Source organism: Oryctolagus cuniculus, chromosome 20 (assembly GCF_051225735.1).
Source record: "Oryctolagus cuniculus isolate XC-2025 breed Fujian yellow rabbit chromosome 20, ASM5122573v1, whole genome shotgun sequence".
Lineage (NCBI taxonomy): Eukaryota > Metazoa > Chordata > Mammalia > Lagomorpha > Leporidae > Oryctolagus > Oryctolagus cuniculus.
Window position 1 is genome coordinate 23096992 of NC_142886.1, and position 16788 is coordinate 23113779.

At 48.2% G+C, this 16788-nt stretch overlaps 1 protein-coding gene across 9 annotated transcripts in view; it reads left to right on the forward strand.

The window, feature by feature from the left end:
* The window catches only part of RGS6 (regulator of G protein signaling 6), a 622010-nt gene that overhangs the window by 527062 nt on the left and 78160 nt on the right, over positions 1 to 16788 (forward strand). For all 9 annotated transcript variants that reach the window (XM_089322278.1, XM_089322274.1, XM_089322279.1 and 6 more), the window contains exons 4-7: positions 4258 to 4308; positions 12600 to 12706; positions 13912 to 13963; positions 15572 to 15636. In XM_089322278.1, coding sequence (XP_089178404.1) covers positions 4258 to 4308; positions 12600 to 12706; positions 13912 to 13963; positions 15572 to 15636 — 275 coding nt within the window. The remainder of the gene's footprint in view (positions 1 to 4257; positions 4309 to 12599; positions 12707 to 13911; positions 13964 to 15571; positions 15637 to 16788) is intronic.

Below are 16788 nucleotides of genomic sequence, written 5' to 3' on the forward strand. Positions count from 1 at the left end.
AAGGAACCTTGTGGGAATGGAGAGAAGTCCATGTGGCAGAGGAGGACGGGAGAGGGGATGATGGGGGGGTGGCCCTGGACCGGAGCTCCCCCAAACCCAGCACAACGCTGACTGCACCACATTCACTTAGACTACCGAGGGTGCCCACCTTGCTTTCTGCCTTCACTGCCTGGACAGGTAGGCCCCGCTGCAACTGCCTCTTCTGTTTCCCGTCCCGCCCACTGAGCCGTCCATCAGCCGATCCTGTCCTAAAGGCAGCAGGAGACATGTTGAGATATTCTAAAGCAGGTAAATGGGATTCTGAGTGGCTGTGCCCCAGTCCTGCAGATGACGTGGCTGGACCACTGGTCACTGACGTGTGTTACTGCTATGCACCTGCTGCAGCCCGCACCCCCGCAGCCTCTGTGGCGGTTCCTGTGAGGTGCAGAGCAATGGCTGCTGACAGGCCATTGTTTTGTGAAGAGGGTCTTGTCTGAGCCCTAAGTAGGGGCTTTTCCCCTGGTTGCCAGGTGAGGGACACGGTGGTGGGTGGTGATGGAGGGACCTGCCCAGGGTCCCTCACTGTCACGTACATCCTGTTCGCTGCCCTCAGCCTGTCCGGGCCCCACTGCTTCCCAAGTAAATGCTGAATTTGTCACACTTGTCAAACGCCGCTCCTCAAAGATGCCCCAGGACTGGTTGCTGCGTGATTGCTTCTGTCTGCGTTGCGTCTCTTAGCGCCAGGTGCTCGCTGTGCACAGCCTGCAGAGCCAGGCAGAACGTGCCTTGCCCAGTGAAGCTTCTGTCAGATCGCAACATTTGTAATTTTTCTTATTTTAAAATAAGGCATCAGATGGTCTCAAAGCATTAAGATCGCCCTACTGAGAATATCCTTCCACTCACCTGCAAAATGGAAATACCCTGCTTACGTCAGAGGAGCATTCCGAAGCTAGACTTAGAACTCCAGAGGAGGGCCTTCAGCTCCGTGTCCTGGAGCTCCAGCTCAGACTCGTGGGGGTCGTGCAGGTGCATTAGCAGGGAGCTGGATGGGAAGTGGAGCAGCCAGGAATTGAACTTTACCCGCTGTGCCACAGCACTGGCCCCTAAGCTTATCTTTCAGTTCCATTTTCCACAAATGTTTTGAAGTCCCCTTGTGCATACCTGCAGTCCTTTTAGAAGCCTATCACGTGACTGCAATAATAGTTACCTTGCTAAATATACCAACAGCAGACACATGCAGTAGACGGTCTTTTGAGTGTCCTACAATGTGTTTTATGGATACCCTGGAAAATCAGCCTCAAAAGGAAGCTTTCTAGCCAAGCATTTGGGGAGCTCTGGGAGTGTATGTGGGCTGCCCTGCCCCTGCTGTGATGGGCTCACATCGGCCTTAAGCCCCAGCAAGGCCACTGGACTAGGTAAAGGCATCCTGAGTGCAGTTGTGGTGTAGTTCATTTTGGATCGAACAGGAAAGAATCTCCCTCGAATTCTCTTTAGAGCAGTAGGGAAAGAGTGATGGGGCGAGGGCCAGGGATGTTGGCAGGATAGAAGGGAAGAAAATAGGAAAACGTCTGATCCTGCAGCCTCTCCATTGCAGGTCTCTGAGAGGACACGTGTCATGACAGCGGTCCCTCCTTCCTTGCTCCTGGGGCTGCCCGCTCCTGGGTTAGTCCAAGGAGGCCTGAAGTACCCCAACCCCGAGACAGGGACGATGGCCAGCTGTCCCTAGGTAGCTGTGTTTGCAGAAGGCCCCCAGCAGTGGCCAGAGCAGGTCCAGGACTACAGGAGGCTGTGTGCCACTGCTGCAACATGAGCACCGGGAACAGCCAGGGGCCCAGGGACAGCCACACCAGTCCCCATGTGAGACAGTGGCTGTCTGGTGGCTGTGCCCAGGCCAGGCTGGGGAGGGGTGGGGGCCTTGGTGACTTTCCCTCCTTTACACAGAGGTGCTTCCGTGTGATCGTTAGCTCTGTGAATGCAAGTGGGGGCCTGGAGGACCAGGCAGACAATACAGCCGGAGCCGGAGACCATGAAGCCCACTGGGCTGGAAACCCAGACAACGGGGCTGGGGCAGGCGAGGGGGGAGCGGATATGATAGCCAGGAAGGAGTTCCAATGTGAATGAATACTAATTAGTGACATGGATATTAATGATGACAGTAATTAACAGGGGAAAGGAAGGGCTGTCATTGTCCCAGGGTGGGTAATCAATCTTGGCAGGTGATAAATAATGGTTTAGCAAGCTCAGCAGAAAGATAATCCGCCAGCCCCAGGGAGCACCGAGCCAGGCTGGAATGCTCGCAGTTTCTAGGCAACCCGCGCGGAGGAACTATTTTTCTTTTGAGGAAAAAACAGGTTAAAAGAGCCTCTCCCCCACCCCCACCTCGGGATTACAGTTCTTGTTTGATTGCTGCTTTGTTCTTCGTTTCCTAGGACAAATGTTGAACTTGTGTAATTTGGAAGAAATGGGCATGCTTGCTCACACACACACACACACACAGAGAGACACACACACACTCCATGAATACGAATGCAATGGTTTTGATCCAGGAGCAGGCGTGGCGGGGATGCTGCCCAGTCTTGCTTTCGAGGTTGAAATGTGGGGAAATGGAGTTGTCAGTGGCCAGGGCAACTGGGCAGTGGGCCGGGGCTCGGGGAGTCCTGGATAAACCAGAGCCTTCCGCAGATCCAGAGAGAAACAGAGAGCGTGACCCTGGCCCACACCAGCCCCGCTTCTGAGAAATTTCCTTTCTGGGAACAGGGCTTTGCTCATTAAGCCTCTGCTGGTTCTCCAGTCCTCGTCCTGGGGACCTGGCGCTGGAGAGCTCCTGGCCGGCCCTGCCCCTCAGCCGGGAGCCTCAGACCCAGGAGGGGACATGGATGTCTAGAAATGGCTCCCTTCAGAGCCTGTCACCCAACAGCCATTCCACGCTGAGGTGACAGATCCTCCTTGGATGGTCTGCCCTGGCTTAAGGCAAGATCGTTGAGGGGGTCAAAGCAAATTGGCCGCAGTTCAGAATCTATCAGAAAACCGGCCTCCTTTTCTCGCGTGTGAGCTGTGCTGATTCCATGGGCTACGTTTCCAACAGGAGGCCAAGGGAGCACGCTGGGAGGATTGTGACCACGGTCATGTCACATAGGGAGTCACTGAGGGCCCAGCCCCACTCCACCTGCTTTGAGGATGTGGCAGGTACAATGGGAGAGAGCGTGCAGGTATCCGAAGGTCTCCCTCGCAGGGAAGTTAGACCTGGGTTGATTTGCCTGTCGTCAGAGGGCAAAACCGAGGCCCAAAAGGAGGAAGTCGGAGGGGGACAAGTGCGTGTTGGGAGAAATGAAAGGCAACTGAACTGAGACAGGCTGGTGGGGCCTTTGTGGGTTTCTCTGGACACAGCTCACAGGCACCGTGGACGGCGCTCCGGTGTGGACTAGGGTTAGCATAAAGAAGCTTTTACAAGCCCCTTCTGAGTCTTCAGATTATACATTCGGGGAGGTAATTGATGCTAGATCCCAAAACAGGTAAGCCCCAGATTTTAGGAGCATAGCACAGTGAAATGTCTCTCTCAGTCCAGAGTCAGAGCCCTGAACGGGCATTACTTTTCATGGTTAGAGCTATGACTCCTCCCATCTCCTCCAGGTTCCTGGAGTCCAGTCCACCAGTGACTGGGGGTGTGAGGTGGTAGGCGGGGGGAGGGCCACATGGGACATTTCATGGGCTCTGTCTGGAAGTGGCACATACCATTTCTCAGTCCACACTGCAGGGGACTCCAGGGAGGATTTAGCTGTGGCCCACTGGGATGAGGAGAGAGGTTCTGGGAAACACAGAGAAGTTCAGCCGTGGACCCAGGGCCACGTTCATTCTGCACAGGCCAAGCCGGAAGACAGGAGAGAGTTTGTCAGGAACCTGTGCAGTCACCTGCCGGGGTCAGTCCTTGTCAGGAAGGGAGGGGAGGTGATGAGAGCTCCTTCTTTGGGAAGTGGGCTAAGCACCAGGCCACAATCAAACTTTTCCCAGCCAAGCCCTGGAAATCTCTGTTCTTGGGAAATCCCTTCAAAGAGCTCGTTACCAATGTGGGTGTCAGTGCACCTGCGCCGTGGGAAGTGAACGGGTGTTTGGGAAAGGGTGGAATCGGGCTATGAAAGTCTGGGGTGGGGGGAGGCTCGGTGAGGATGGAGGCGTCAGAGTGGCCGACTGCCTGGCTGTGTCCTGGATGCTAAACGTGGTTTTCTGCCACCGGATTAAACCTCCATGAGGGCTTCCGCTGAAACTGCTTTCTCGTTCCAGGTACGGACATTGTGCAGTGGCTTATGAAGAACCTTTCCATTGAAGACCCAGGTACTTGACCTTTGACCCTTGACCCTCACTGACCCCCAGCTTGATCAGGGCAGGAATCCCATAACCGAATTCCAAACTGGATTTTCCTGCTGTCCTGAGAACTGGGCTTATCATTGCGAATCCCAAGATGTGGAGTCACTCTATTTACAAATAAAATTAATTTCTTTTCCTCCACTGAATCTCTCTCTTCAAATTTAAACCGCCCTTTGAGGAAATGAGCGACTATTTAGAATGCCAAAGAGGCCCATACACCCCCGTGTGAAATGAGATGAGTTCCCGGTAGCTGTGGCAATTAAAGATAAGTTGTGGCACCATCATTGAAAAGCCGTGGAGAGCCAGCTCGCACAATCACATTGCCTGATCCACAATTAAGATGTTTAATTATTTGCTAAGACGCTGTCTGTTTCCTGCTTTTGCAAAAAGTGAAGGAATGACTTTTCCCCGACTTTAATTGTGCATTTCAATTAGGACAAACCTTACCAGAAAAACAGCAACACACGCTGGCCAGTAACACAGGCTCTGAATCTGTCCTCCCACCTGAAAATAAGCAGTACAATTTATTCTCAGTGTAATTAGGAAATGGGGGAGGGTGTCCAGAAAAATGAAAATTTTAGATGCGTCAATCTTATTATCCATGAGCCATGGATGGACACTTCTCTGGATGTATTGTCCACTCCACTGTCTCACGTAACCAAGGACTCCTGATCCCTGATGACATTTCTAAAGATCCACTAATGTACTCTGCTGTTCTTGATGGGAACATTGAGGTAATTAGATGTATTTGCTCCAAATTAAATGGCCCCCCACTGTGCGGCTTTTCAGGATTTTTTTCGTGCAGTGCCTGCTCCTCTGTGTGCCTGCCCTTCAGCTGTAGCTCCTTTCTGGGACCAGTGTGTCAGCCTGGCCACGACTATAGTTTAGCCTGACAGTCCTAATCTGCTGCTGACTGTGAAACAATACAATTTACATACAGTTCAATTAAGCAGAGTCGCTGGAAATCTGAGTGCCAGAAAATCAGGTCATTCATGGAAGTGACCGTCACCTTTGTCTCTGCCTTGATTAAGGGCCTCTCACAACAGGGTGCACTTCTTAATTGTAGTCAAGTCTTAAGTCACAGGGAAAGAAAATACAAATGCTAACCCTTTCAAGGGACAGGACCTGGATCAACTACCTCTGTGGTCCTGCTGTGCAGTCTGGACTTCTGATCATGCACTTCTTTTTGTTTTTAGTTTTTTTTGTTTGTTTTTATTTTTTTTTATTTTTTGTTTTTCTTTTTGTGATCATGTACTTATAAAACCTGGGCTGGACAAGCAGCTCCCAGTTTGGTTACATTGATGTGAAGTCAACATTTCCTTGGATTATGAGGCCAAACTAAGCCACACTTTTCCTCATGGTGATTTTTTCCTGAGAACCCCAGTTTTTTTTCCCTTCTAAAATAATCATCATACTTCTGACACTATTTATCATCTTCATTATCATCACTACAAGGATATTTCAGAAAGTTCCTGGGAAGCTGAATTAAAAGATATACTTATTGTAGTACAAAAAATTCTGAAATTCTGGCCGGCGCCGCGGCTCACTAGGCTAATCCTCCGCCTAGCGGCGCCGGCACACTGGGTTCTAGTCCCGGTCGGGGCGCCGGATTCTGTCCCAGTTGCCCCTCTTCCAGGCCAGCCCTCTGCTGTGGCCAGGGAGTGCAGTGGAGGATGGCCCAGGTGCTTGGGCCCTGCACCCCATGGGAGACCAGGAAAAGCACCTGGCTCCTGGCTCCTGCCATCGGATCAGCGCGGTGCGCCGGCCGCAGCACGCCGGCAGCGGCGGCCATTGGAGGGTGAACCAACGGCAAAGGAAGACCTTTCTCTCTGTCTCTCTCTCTCTCACTGTCCACTCTGCCTGTCAAAAAAAAAATAAATAAATAAAAAATAAAAATAAAAAAATAAAATAAAATAAAAAAAAAATTCTGAAATTCGTGTCACCAACTTTTTTTTTTAATATCTATTCTATTTTATTTATTTGAAAGACTGAGTTACAAAAAGAGGTTGAGACAGAGAGAGAGAGAAAAGTCTTCCATGCATTGGCTCACTCCCCCAAATGACCACAACCACCAGAACTGGGCCAATGGAAAGTCAGGAGCATCTTCCAGGTATCCCATGCAGGTGCAGGACCAAGCACTTGGGCCATCTTCCACTGCTTTCCCAGGCCATAGCAGAGAGCTGGATGGGAAGTGGAGCAACTGGGGCTTGAACCAGCACCCATATGGGATGCTGGCACTGCAGGCCAGAGCTTTAACCCACTGCACCACTGCGCTGGCCTCTTCACCAGCTTTTTGAAAACCCTTGTTATATGCATGGATTTAAGAATGTTTCATGCTAAAAAAATTTATCTTTTTTTAATAATTTTTTGGGAGGCAGATTGACAGAGCTCCCATCCACTGGTTCACTGCCAAATACCACAACACCCAGGACTTGGCCACGCTGAACCTCATCTAAGATCTCCCGTGTGAGTGGCATGGAACTAGCTATATCAGCCATCAATTGTTGCCTCCCAGGGACTGCATTAACAGGAAGCTGGAGCCACAGCTGCATATCAAACCTAAGCACACCAATACAGTGGCATCTTAAGGCCTAGGCCAAATGCCTGCTCCAAGCTAACCTTTTTTTTTTTTAAGAAAAGCCCACTTATTTATATTTATTTGAGAGGCAATATTGTAGAGAGAGAATAGACAGAGAAAGAGCATTATCTTCCATCTGCTGGTTCACCTCCAAAATGCCCACAAATAGCCAGATTTGGGCCAGTGCGAAGCCAAGAACAAGGAACTCTACCCAGGTCTCCCACTTAGGTGTCAGGAGCCCAAGTACTTGGACCATCATCTGCTGTCTCCCAGATGCACTGTTTGCAGAAAACTGGATCAGAAGCAGAGGTGGGATTTGAACCCAGGCACTCTGCTATGGGATGAAGCTTAACCCACTGTGCCACAATATCCACCCCCAGACTCATCTTTATTTTTCTCTCAAAGAAACTTTTTATTTAATGAGTACAGATTTCTTAAGTATAACTTTAGGAATATAGTGATTCTTCCCACCATACCCACCCTCCCACCCCCACTCCTACCCTACCTTTCAATTAAATTTATACACAGAAGACCAACTTTATACTAAGTAAAGATTTCAACAATTTGTACACACACAAACAACTGTTTGAAAACAAGTTTTACAGTTAATTCTCACAAACAACTCATTGAGGACAGAAGTCCTACATGGAGAGTAAGTGCACAGTGACTTTGTTATTAATTTAACATTTAACCCTCTTAAGTATGACGTCATTGATCACCCAAGGTTCTTGGCATGAACTGCCAAGGTTATGGAAGCCTTTTGAATCCACATACTCCATTAGTATTTAGACAAGGCCATAAGTAAAGTGGAAGTTCTCCCCTCCCTTAAAAGAAAAGTGCATCCTTCTTTGATGGCCAATTCTTTCTGCGGGGGTCTCTCTCTCACAGAGATCCTTCACGTAGGATATTTTTTTACCACAATGTCTTGGCTTTCCATGCCTGAAGTGCTCTGACAGGCTTTTCAGCCAGACCAGTATGCCTTAAGGGCTGATTCTGAGATCAGAATGCTATTTAAAGCAATTGTCATTCTATGAGTCTGCTGTGTGAAATGCTCCCCATGTTGGAACATTCTCTGCTTTTTAATTCTATCTATTATTATTACCAGACACTTATCTTATTTATATGATCCCTTTAACACTTAATCCTATCTATATGATCACCTTAACACTTAATATGGTCAATATAACACTTAAAATGGTATTTTTACCACCTAGTTTAATGGGACTTGGGGTCTCATGGCAAGTTTTTAACTGTACCCTTAGATGTAAGTTTGTAGGAATGTATGCAGAACTATGCAGCTTTACAGTTACAAACTTCCTCCTCCCTCTTTTATCCCCATTCTTATTTTTACTTAGATCTATTTTAAATTGACTCTATACATGTATGATTAACTCTAAGTTAAGTAAAGAGTTCAACAAATAGTATGAAGAAAAAAATAACTGTTCCTCGACAGTCAAGACAAGGACTGTTCAAGTCATTGCTTTTCAAAATGTCAATTTCAGTTCTACAGATTTACTTTTAGGTGCTCTATTAGTTCTCACAGATCAGGGAGAACATAAGGTATTTGTCCCTTTAGGACTGGCTTATTTAAGTATGTTTTCCAGATTCATCCATTTTGTTGCAAATGACAGGATTTCTTTTTTTTTTTACTGCTGTGTAGTATTTCATAGTGTACATATCCCATAATATCCCATAATTTATCTAGTCTTCTGTTGATGAGCATTTAGGTTGATTCCATGTCTTAGCTATTGTGAATTGAGTTGCAAAAAACATGGGGGAGCAGATAACTCTTTTATTTAATGATTTCATTTCTCTTGGGTAAATTTCCAGGAGTGGGATGGCTGGGTCATATGGTAGGTCTATATTCAGATTTCTAAAGTATCTTCATACTGTCTTATGTAGTGGTTTTATCAGTTTACATTCCCACCAGCAGTGGATTAGGGTACATTTTTCCCCACATCCTCGCCAGCATTTGTTGTTTATTGATTTCTGTATGTGAGCCATTCTATCTGGGGTAAGATGAAACCTAATTGTGGTTTTGATTTGCATTTGCCTGACAGCTAATGATCCTGAATATTTTTTCATGTGTCTGTTGGCCATTTGGATTTCCTCTTTTGAAAATTGTCTGTTAGTGTCCTTTGCCCATTTCTTAACTGAATTGTTTGTTTTGCTGTTGTGGAGTTTCTTGATCTCTTTATATACTCTGGTTATTAATCCTTTATCAGTTGCATAGTTTGCAAATAATTTCTCCCATTCTGTCAGTAGCATCTTCACTTTCCTGAATGTTTCTTTTACAGTACAGAAGCTTCTCAATTTGATGGAATCCCATTTGTTAATTTTGGCTTTGATTGTCTGTGCGTCTGGGATCTTTCCAAGAATTCTTTGCCTGTGCCAACAACTTGCAGGGTTTCCCCAGTCTCTAATAATTTGATGGTATCAGATTTTAGATTTAGGTCTTTAATCCATTTTGAATGGATTTTTGTATAAGGTGTAAGGTAGGGGTCTTGCTTCATACTTCTGCATGTGGAAATCCAGTTTTCCCAGCACCGTTTGTTGAATAGACTGTCCTTGCTCCAGGAATTGATTTCAGCTCCTTAAGCAAATATAAGTTGGTTATAGATGCTTGGATTGACTTCTGGCATTTCTATTCTGTTCCATTGGTCTATCCATCTGGTTTTGGACCAGTACCAGGCTGTTTTGATTATAACTGCCTTGTAGTATGTCTTGAAATCTGGTATTGTGATGACTCCAACTTTGTTTTGATTGTATAACATTCCTTTAGCCATTTGAGGTTTCCTGTGTTTCCATATGAATTTCAGCATCATTTTTTTATATCTGAGAAGAATCTCTTTGGTATTTTTATTGGTATCGTATTGAATCTGTAAATTTCTTTCAAAAGAATGGACATTTTGATGATATTGATTCTACCAATCCATGAACATGGAGATTTTTCTATATTTTGTATCTTCTTCTGCTTCTTTCTTTGATGTTTTATAATTCTGATCATAGAGATCTTTGACATCCTTGGTTAAGTTTATTCCAAGGTATTTGATTTTTTTGGTAGCTATTGTGAATGTGATTGATTTTAGAAATTCTCAGGTGTTGCATTGTCTGTGTGTGGGGAGCAACTCGGACTAGACTAAGTTACTGGAATTAAGACTTATTCTATGCATCTGCTCTCCCACAATATGGCGCTGAGAAGGGAGAAACAGCTTCTACACAGATGCCTCCAGTTCAACCAATAGACTGTGGGACCTGCTCCTGATTGCAGGAGAGCAGCGTACTCAGCATGTGGGTAGCAGAGTTGGGATTGGTGGAAGAGGACTATAAAGGAGGAGAGAGACAACATGCACCGGGAACATCCATCTGAGGGAACACCTGTGCAGCCCCCGAGAGAGCCGGCCGGCGGTGTGCCACTCTCCTGCGGAAGTGGGGAAAGTGGCTAGGGGGAACCGCCCTTCCACAGAGGTGGAAGGGATGGTAGCCAACCCGGGAAGAACCAGCAGCAAACCCGGGGAGGGCCGAGCAGACAAAAGAACAGCGCAGGGTCCTGTGTCGTTCCTCCACGAAGAGGGGGAGCGACATCTGTGTATACAAAGGCTGTTGATTTTTGTGTATTGACTTTTTATCCTTCTACTTTATCATACTCTTTTATGAGTTCCAATAGTCTCTTGGTTGAGTCTTTTAGATCCCCTATATATAGAATCATGTCATTTGCAAATAGGGATAGTTTTATTTCCTCTTTCCCAATTGTATCCCTTTGATTTCATTTTCTTGCTCTGGCTTAAACTTCCAGGACTATATTGAATAGAAATTGTGGGAATGGGCATCCTTGTCTGGTACCGGATCTCAGTGGGAATGCTTCCAACTTTTCCCCATTCAATAGGACACTGGCTGTGGGTTTGTTTTAAATTGCTATGATTGGGTTGAGGAATGTTCCTTCTATACCCAATTTGCTTAGTGTTTTCATCATAAAAAGACATTGTATTTTATCAAATGCTTCCTCTGCATCTATTTAGATAATCATATGGTTTTTGTTCTTCAGTTTGATGTATCACATTGATTGATTTGTGAATATTGAACCATCCCTGCATACCAGGGATAAATCCCACTTGGTCCAGGTGAATGATCTGTCTGATGTGTTGTTAGATTTGATTGGCTAGAATTTTGTTGAGGATTTTTGCGTCTATGTTCATCAGGGAAACTGGTCTGTAGTTCTCCTTCTCTGTTGCATCTTTTTCAGGTTTAGGAATTAAGGTGATGTTGGCTTCATAGAAAGAATTTGGGAGGATTCCCTTCCTTTCAGTTGTTTTGAATAACTTGAGAAAAATTTATTTATTTATTTTTATTTTAAGATTTTTTTGATTTATTTATTTATTTATTTATTTGAAAGTCAGAGTTAAACAGAGAGAAAAGGAGAGGCAGAGAGAGAGAGAGAGAGAGAGAGAGAGAGAGAGAGAGAGAGAGGGAGGTCTTCCATCCGCTGGTTCACTCTCTAGTTAGCTGCAATGGCTAGAGTTGTGATGATTTGAAGCCAGGAGCTTCTTCCAGGTCTCTCACATGAGTTCAGGGACCCAAGGGCTTGGGCCATCTTCCACTGCTTTCCCAGGCCATAGCAGAGAGCTGGATCAGAAGTGGAGCAGCCAGGACTTGAACCAGCGCCCATATGGGATGCAGGTAAAGCCACTGCGTACAGTGCCAGCATCCAATATGGGCACAGGTTCAAGAATGTAGTGAGAGCTCTAGTTCTAAGACTGGGGACATGAGAGTCCCCTCCTTACCAGAAAGGAGCAGCTAGAGAAGATGGACCCTCCCTATTGCTGGACCAGTGATTCTTTGAGACATCCGGACTTCTGGAGGCAAGCCGGGCCGTCAGGAAGTGAGGCCGAGAAAACGCCATTCATCCTGACTGCACCAGCCGCAGGCATCCCCCCTCTTCCAGAGGATCCTGGGAGTCTCACTGAGCCAAGCACAAGCCTCTGCTGAACCTCCTGAAAAATTTTCCCGTAAAGGCCAGACAAACGCCTTTTTAAAAGCCACAGCTTATGAAATTGAGAACCACCAGAGAGTCCCAAAGCACTGGTCTCTGTATGTCACTGCCCACTCCACTGTCCTTCCCCCAACTTCCTGAGAAAGCCAAGTTTTACTCAATGTCTGCAGAGAAGAGCAGCCCCCTCTGGTCGCCGTGAGGGCCACTGTGCTGGGACAGGCTCTGGGTGTTCAAAGTCTCCACGGGCAGTGAGGCTTCATTCTGCCTGCTGCTCAGGATGCAATGGGATGAAGCTGGCACCCAAGACCAGGGCCACTCACTGAGAGCTTGTCCTCCCCCAGACACCACGAGGCACCTTAGGTGAAAATCTCACTTCCTGCATTGCAGGTTTCATGCTATTAACCGTCCAGCTACTCGTGCTTCAGGAAGGTGTTGGGAGAGGGGGCGGGCGGTCCAATGTCACACTCTCAGAGCTGAGATCCAGAGGATTCCCAGGCACGTGGTGACCCTTCCCGCCTGCTGGCACCTCCCCTCCCCACCCCTACCTGAGCAGGTGTGGTCGTGTCGTCCACGCCGTCATCCGGGAGTGAGCCACTTGACTTGCACCTGCCTCTCAGCTCTGCCCACTCGTATTTCAGCCCAGGAACCCGTCTGTTCACTGCTCTTCTCTCCCACTCCCTGTCCCTGCAGGTGAAGCCATACACCTGGGGAGCCTCATTGCGGCACAGGGCTACATCTTTCCCATCTCGGACCACGTGCTCACCATGAAGGACGACGGGACTTTTTATCGCTTCCAGGTAGGCCTGCAGGATGCTGCTTCCAAAGGACCTTTTCTTCCCATCGTGATCTGACTGCAGGTTAAAACCACCTGGAGCCACACGGGGAGCTTAGGGAGGCAACGTTCACTCCTTGCCAGCTCTGGGAAGACCAAGAGAACTTTTTTCTGTCGATGCATTGGTTGAGCCATTTAAAAACCAGCCAAGGGCCCTCGTGGAAATCCTGCTGTCGATGGTGCACTCTCTGCTCCTTTTCAGGCTGCTTTAACAGAATGCTGCAAACAGGGGAGCTTACTGACATCAGGCATGTAGTCCTTACAGTTCTGGAGGCAAGTCCAAGGCCAAAACTGGCAGGTCTTGATGCAGGTCTGAGGCTCTGCCTTTGGTTCATGGGCAGTGCCCTCTGTACCCTTGCTGAAGGAGCAGGAGGTCTCCCTCGGTCCTCAGAAATCAGGGTACTCATCCCCTTCGTCAGGGCTCCACCCCCAAGACCTAACCACCTGCCAAAGGCCCCGCCTCCCAATACCATCATCTCTGGATTTTAATTTCTACATGAATTTGAGGTGAGCATGTACATTCACATTCAGACCACAGCAGACACATTGCACTTATCTATTACGCAGAACAAATTTTGCAGGGTGTATATCAACCATTTCCTAGACAAGGAAGTTGGGAATCAGTGTGGCCCTTGGTAAGTCTAGGAGGCAGCCTGGACTAGGGGCCAGGTGAGCCTGGAAACACAGTCCTTGTTCTTCCCACTACATCTCGCTGCCTTCCTGGAGATGTTTCCGTCTGCCACCTCACCGTCTTCCCCGCCCATTTCACCTGGCATCTCCCAGATCCCAACCTACAGGCAGCCAGAGGAGAGGGTCGGGCTGGTGTCAAGCACTAAACCGTAGGGTTTGGGACCAGAAAGTCTTCAAGACAGGGCTCAAGGGAAAAATGGAACTCAGGCTGAAGTGCCCTGCGCCAGCCTGGCTTCAGCAGTTAGACTTCTGTTGTCTGCGATACAAAATTTCTTCTCTACAAAGTTTCTCATTTTCACATGTATGTTGCTGACCTGGGACTGTAGTTCTCAATACCTATAATAGTGTTGACCAGACTCAGCTGTGGCAAAGGACAGGTGAGAGCCGGGTGTGGCGTCAGCAAGGGCTGGGGACTGTCATCGGGGAGGGACCTCGCTGGGTGCAGGTGCCTGAGCCCTGACACCTTGTGCTGTTTTGCAGGCTCCTTACTTCTGGCCTTCGAACTGCTGGGAACCTGAAAACACTGACTATGGTGAGAACTGGAGCCAGGGCCCACGCTTCGGGTTACTCCTGAGCACGCAGACGCCAGGTGCTTCGTGTCTGGGTGACCACAGTACCTGAAAAGGGCTGGGGTACGGGCAGGGGTCTTCACTTTGCTCCGCCATTTCTCCTGTTCCTGACACATAATGAACTCCCCATTCCATTACATTAAAGAAGGACGGAGCATGCGGACAGATGTAGACAATTTGTAGAACACAAATTGTTTCCCCACACGGCTGTGGGGGTCACTGGGAGCTGCATTTGTTGGCACCGTCTAATCAGTGCCACGAGAGAGGCTCACCTATCGCTTAGCCCAGAAAAAAAAAAAAACTGAATTCAAAATGCAAAGTTGCATTTCTACTGAATGAATATCATTTTCACAGCATCATAAGGTCCAAGAATTTTAAGTCAAACCACTCCACGTCAGGGACTTCTTATTTGGTGATCTTACATTTTTAACACGACAGATGCACCTGACGTAAGCAAGTTGGGGAATGAGAGCTGACTCAGGCCAGCGCACAATACACTGGCGTGAGCACGAGTGTGAATGTAGCAGAAAGCGGGCTACTGGCTTCCGGGTTCCGGAATATCACAGGCTGCCATCAGTGACCTTTTCAGACCTAATGGAGAAGGCAGGTTAAGGCAGCTAGTCATTGGCTAGAAGTCTCTTAGTACAGTCAAGCTGTCCAGCACGAGGCTCAGCTGGCCCTGACTTTCCTCTTGGTGGTTCTCTTGCTGATTCTTGCCACTCATCCACTCTTCTGGGGCCATTTCACTTGGCACCGCTGAAGGAGGGTGGCAGTGAAGAGTAGAGATGGGGAAAGGAGGTGATGAGGCCGTGTTTGGGAAGAATGCCAACGGCCCAGAGGTCTTCCCTGGCTGGGGGGGGGGGGGCCTGTCTGTCCACTGCTCCTGTGCATCACCTCCAGACAGACGCTAGAGCTAGCAGCAGCGTGTGCAGGGGAGTAGGACGTGGCTGCTGCCAGTAGAGAGTCTTCAGCCTAGAGCAGGGACATTGCAGTGCAGCGTGAGGAAGCTCCCTGGTTGAAGATGTGTCCGTGCATTCTGGAACCCAGAGCCGGGCCTTCAGAGACTGGTGGGAGGCCACCAGGCAGACAGAGGGACTGGGAGAAGACCTCCAGGCGGAGGGTGCACATGCAGAGGTGGTGGTCTCAGAATGCCTGAGTGAGCAAGAAGAGCTTGGTGAGACACGCAGAGACCGGGCCGCGGAGAACCTTCTTTGCCACCATAAGGAGGCCAGGCTTACGCCTGAGGCCACTGAGGATTCAATGCAGTGCTTTTAGGCACGTGGTCGTATTTGTGATGATCCCGCGGAGTGGACAGCGTTCAGGGTGGGCAGAGTGAGGAGGAGGAGGAGTTGTCGGGATTGGGAGAGAGAAGAGAGGATCCTCATCTGACCCTGACTGGCGGTCGGGTGTCACGACATCCACTAGAAAGCACCTTCTCCCGGGGCTGGCTGGCCGTGTGGGTGGGCAGATGGACAGATGGACAAATGGACGGATGGATGGATGGGAGGTGGGTTGAGTTTATGATTCCACTGCTGGCTTTGTACATATTATACTTTCTCTTCTTCTCTCAGCCATCTATCTCTGTAAGAGGACAATGCAGAATAAAGCAAGACTGGAATTGGCAGATTACGAAGCAGTAAGTCGGATCATTCTGCAGACTTTGTATGGGAAAGAGTACAATCGTATCTCTCTCTGTTTCCCCTTTTCTCCCCCTGTAGTCCCTGTCAGACCCAGGAAGGGGACTCTTTCCCATTCGCCTCCTTTGCTTGCAGCTCCTCTTCACAAATGCAAACATTTGTCTCTTTCTGTGAGTGCCTCTCAGAGCCCAACCATAAAAAAGTAAACAATCAGCTTCTTAAAGGACTTGAACCGTTGTTCCACCACAGAGGACAGAAAGATGGCGAACAAGCATGGAAACACATTCAGCAGCGTTAGCCATTTGGGAAGTGCTGATCAAATCCAGGGTGAGCTACCACCGCACACCTGCTGCAGTGGCTGACATGACAGTCCTGGAAGTCCCAGCGGGCGATGAGGGTGTAGAGCACCTGCTCCCTCCCTGTGTTGTGGGTGGGAGTGCAAAATGGCACGTCTACTCTGGAAAAGGATCTGGCAGTGTCCTGCGAAGTTAGACCTACAGTCAACGTAAAACCGAGCAATGCCATTCCGGTATACCCTAGGGAAATCATAACTCAGGTTCACTCAGAAAACCTGTACACTAATGCTTGTACTGCTTTGTGGTCATGGAAACCATCCAATTCACGTAAACAGGTGTGTGATTAAACTACAGTTTAATGGAGTTCTATGCTGCAGTAAAAAGGAATGGGCTGTTGATACATGCAACCACTTGGATCAGCATTGAAGACACCAGGTTGAACGAAATAAACCAGTCTCCAGCCGGCCATTCCACTGAGCTGACATTCTGGATTAGGCAAAACCATCATGCTGGAAAACAAACCATTGATTACCAGGGGTATGGGTGGGAATAGTATGGTGCTACAGAGCTAGCAGGAGGGAGTTTTGGAGAGTCATAGAACTGCTTTGTATCCTGATGTGGTTGTGGTCAGATGCATCCATACGTGTGTTGAAACTCACACAGTTGTACCAAAAAGGGAGGAGAAGTCAAACTTACAGTATGACATCTGTTAAGATTGCAGCTTTATACCCACTCCCCTGTACTTGGTAGTAGCGACAGGATCTGAGGGCAAATCTCAACCCAGAAAGGAAGACCGGATGTGGTCACAAGATGTGTCCATCCCCCCAGCTCTCTCAGCCTCTCCTCCTCCACCTT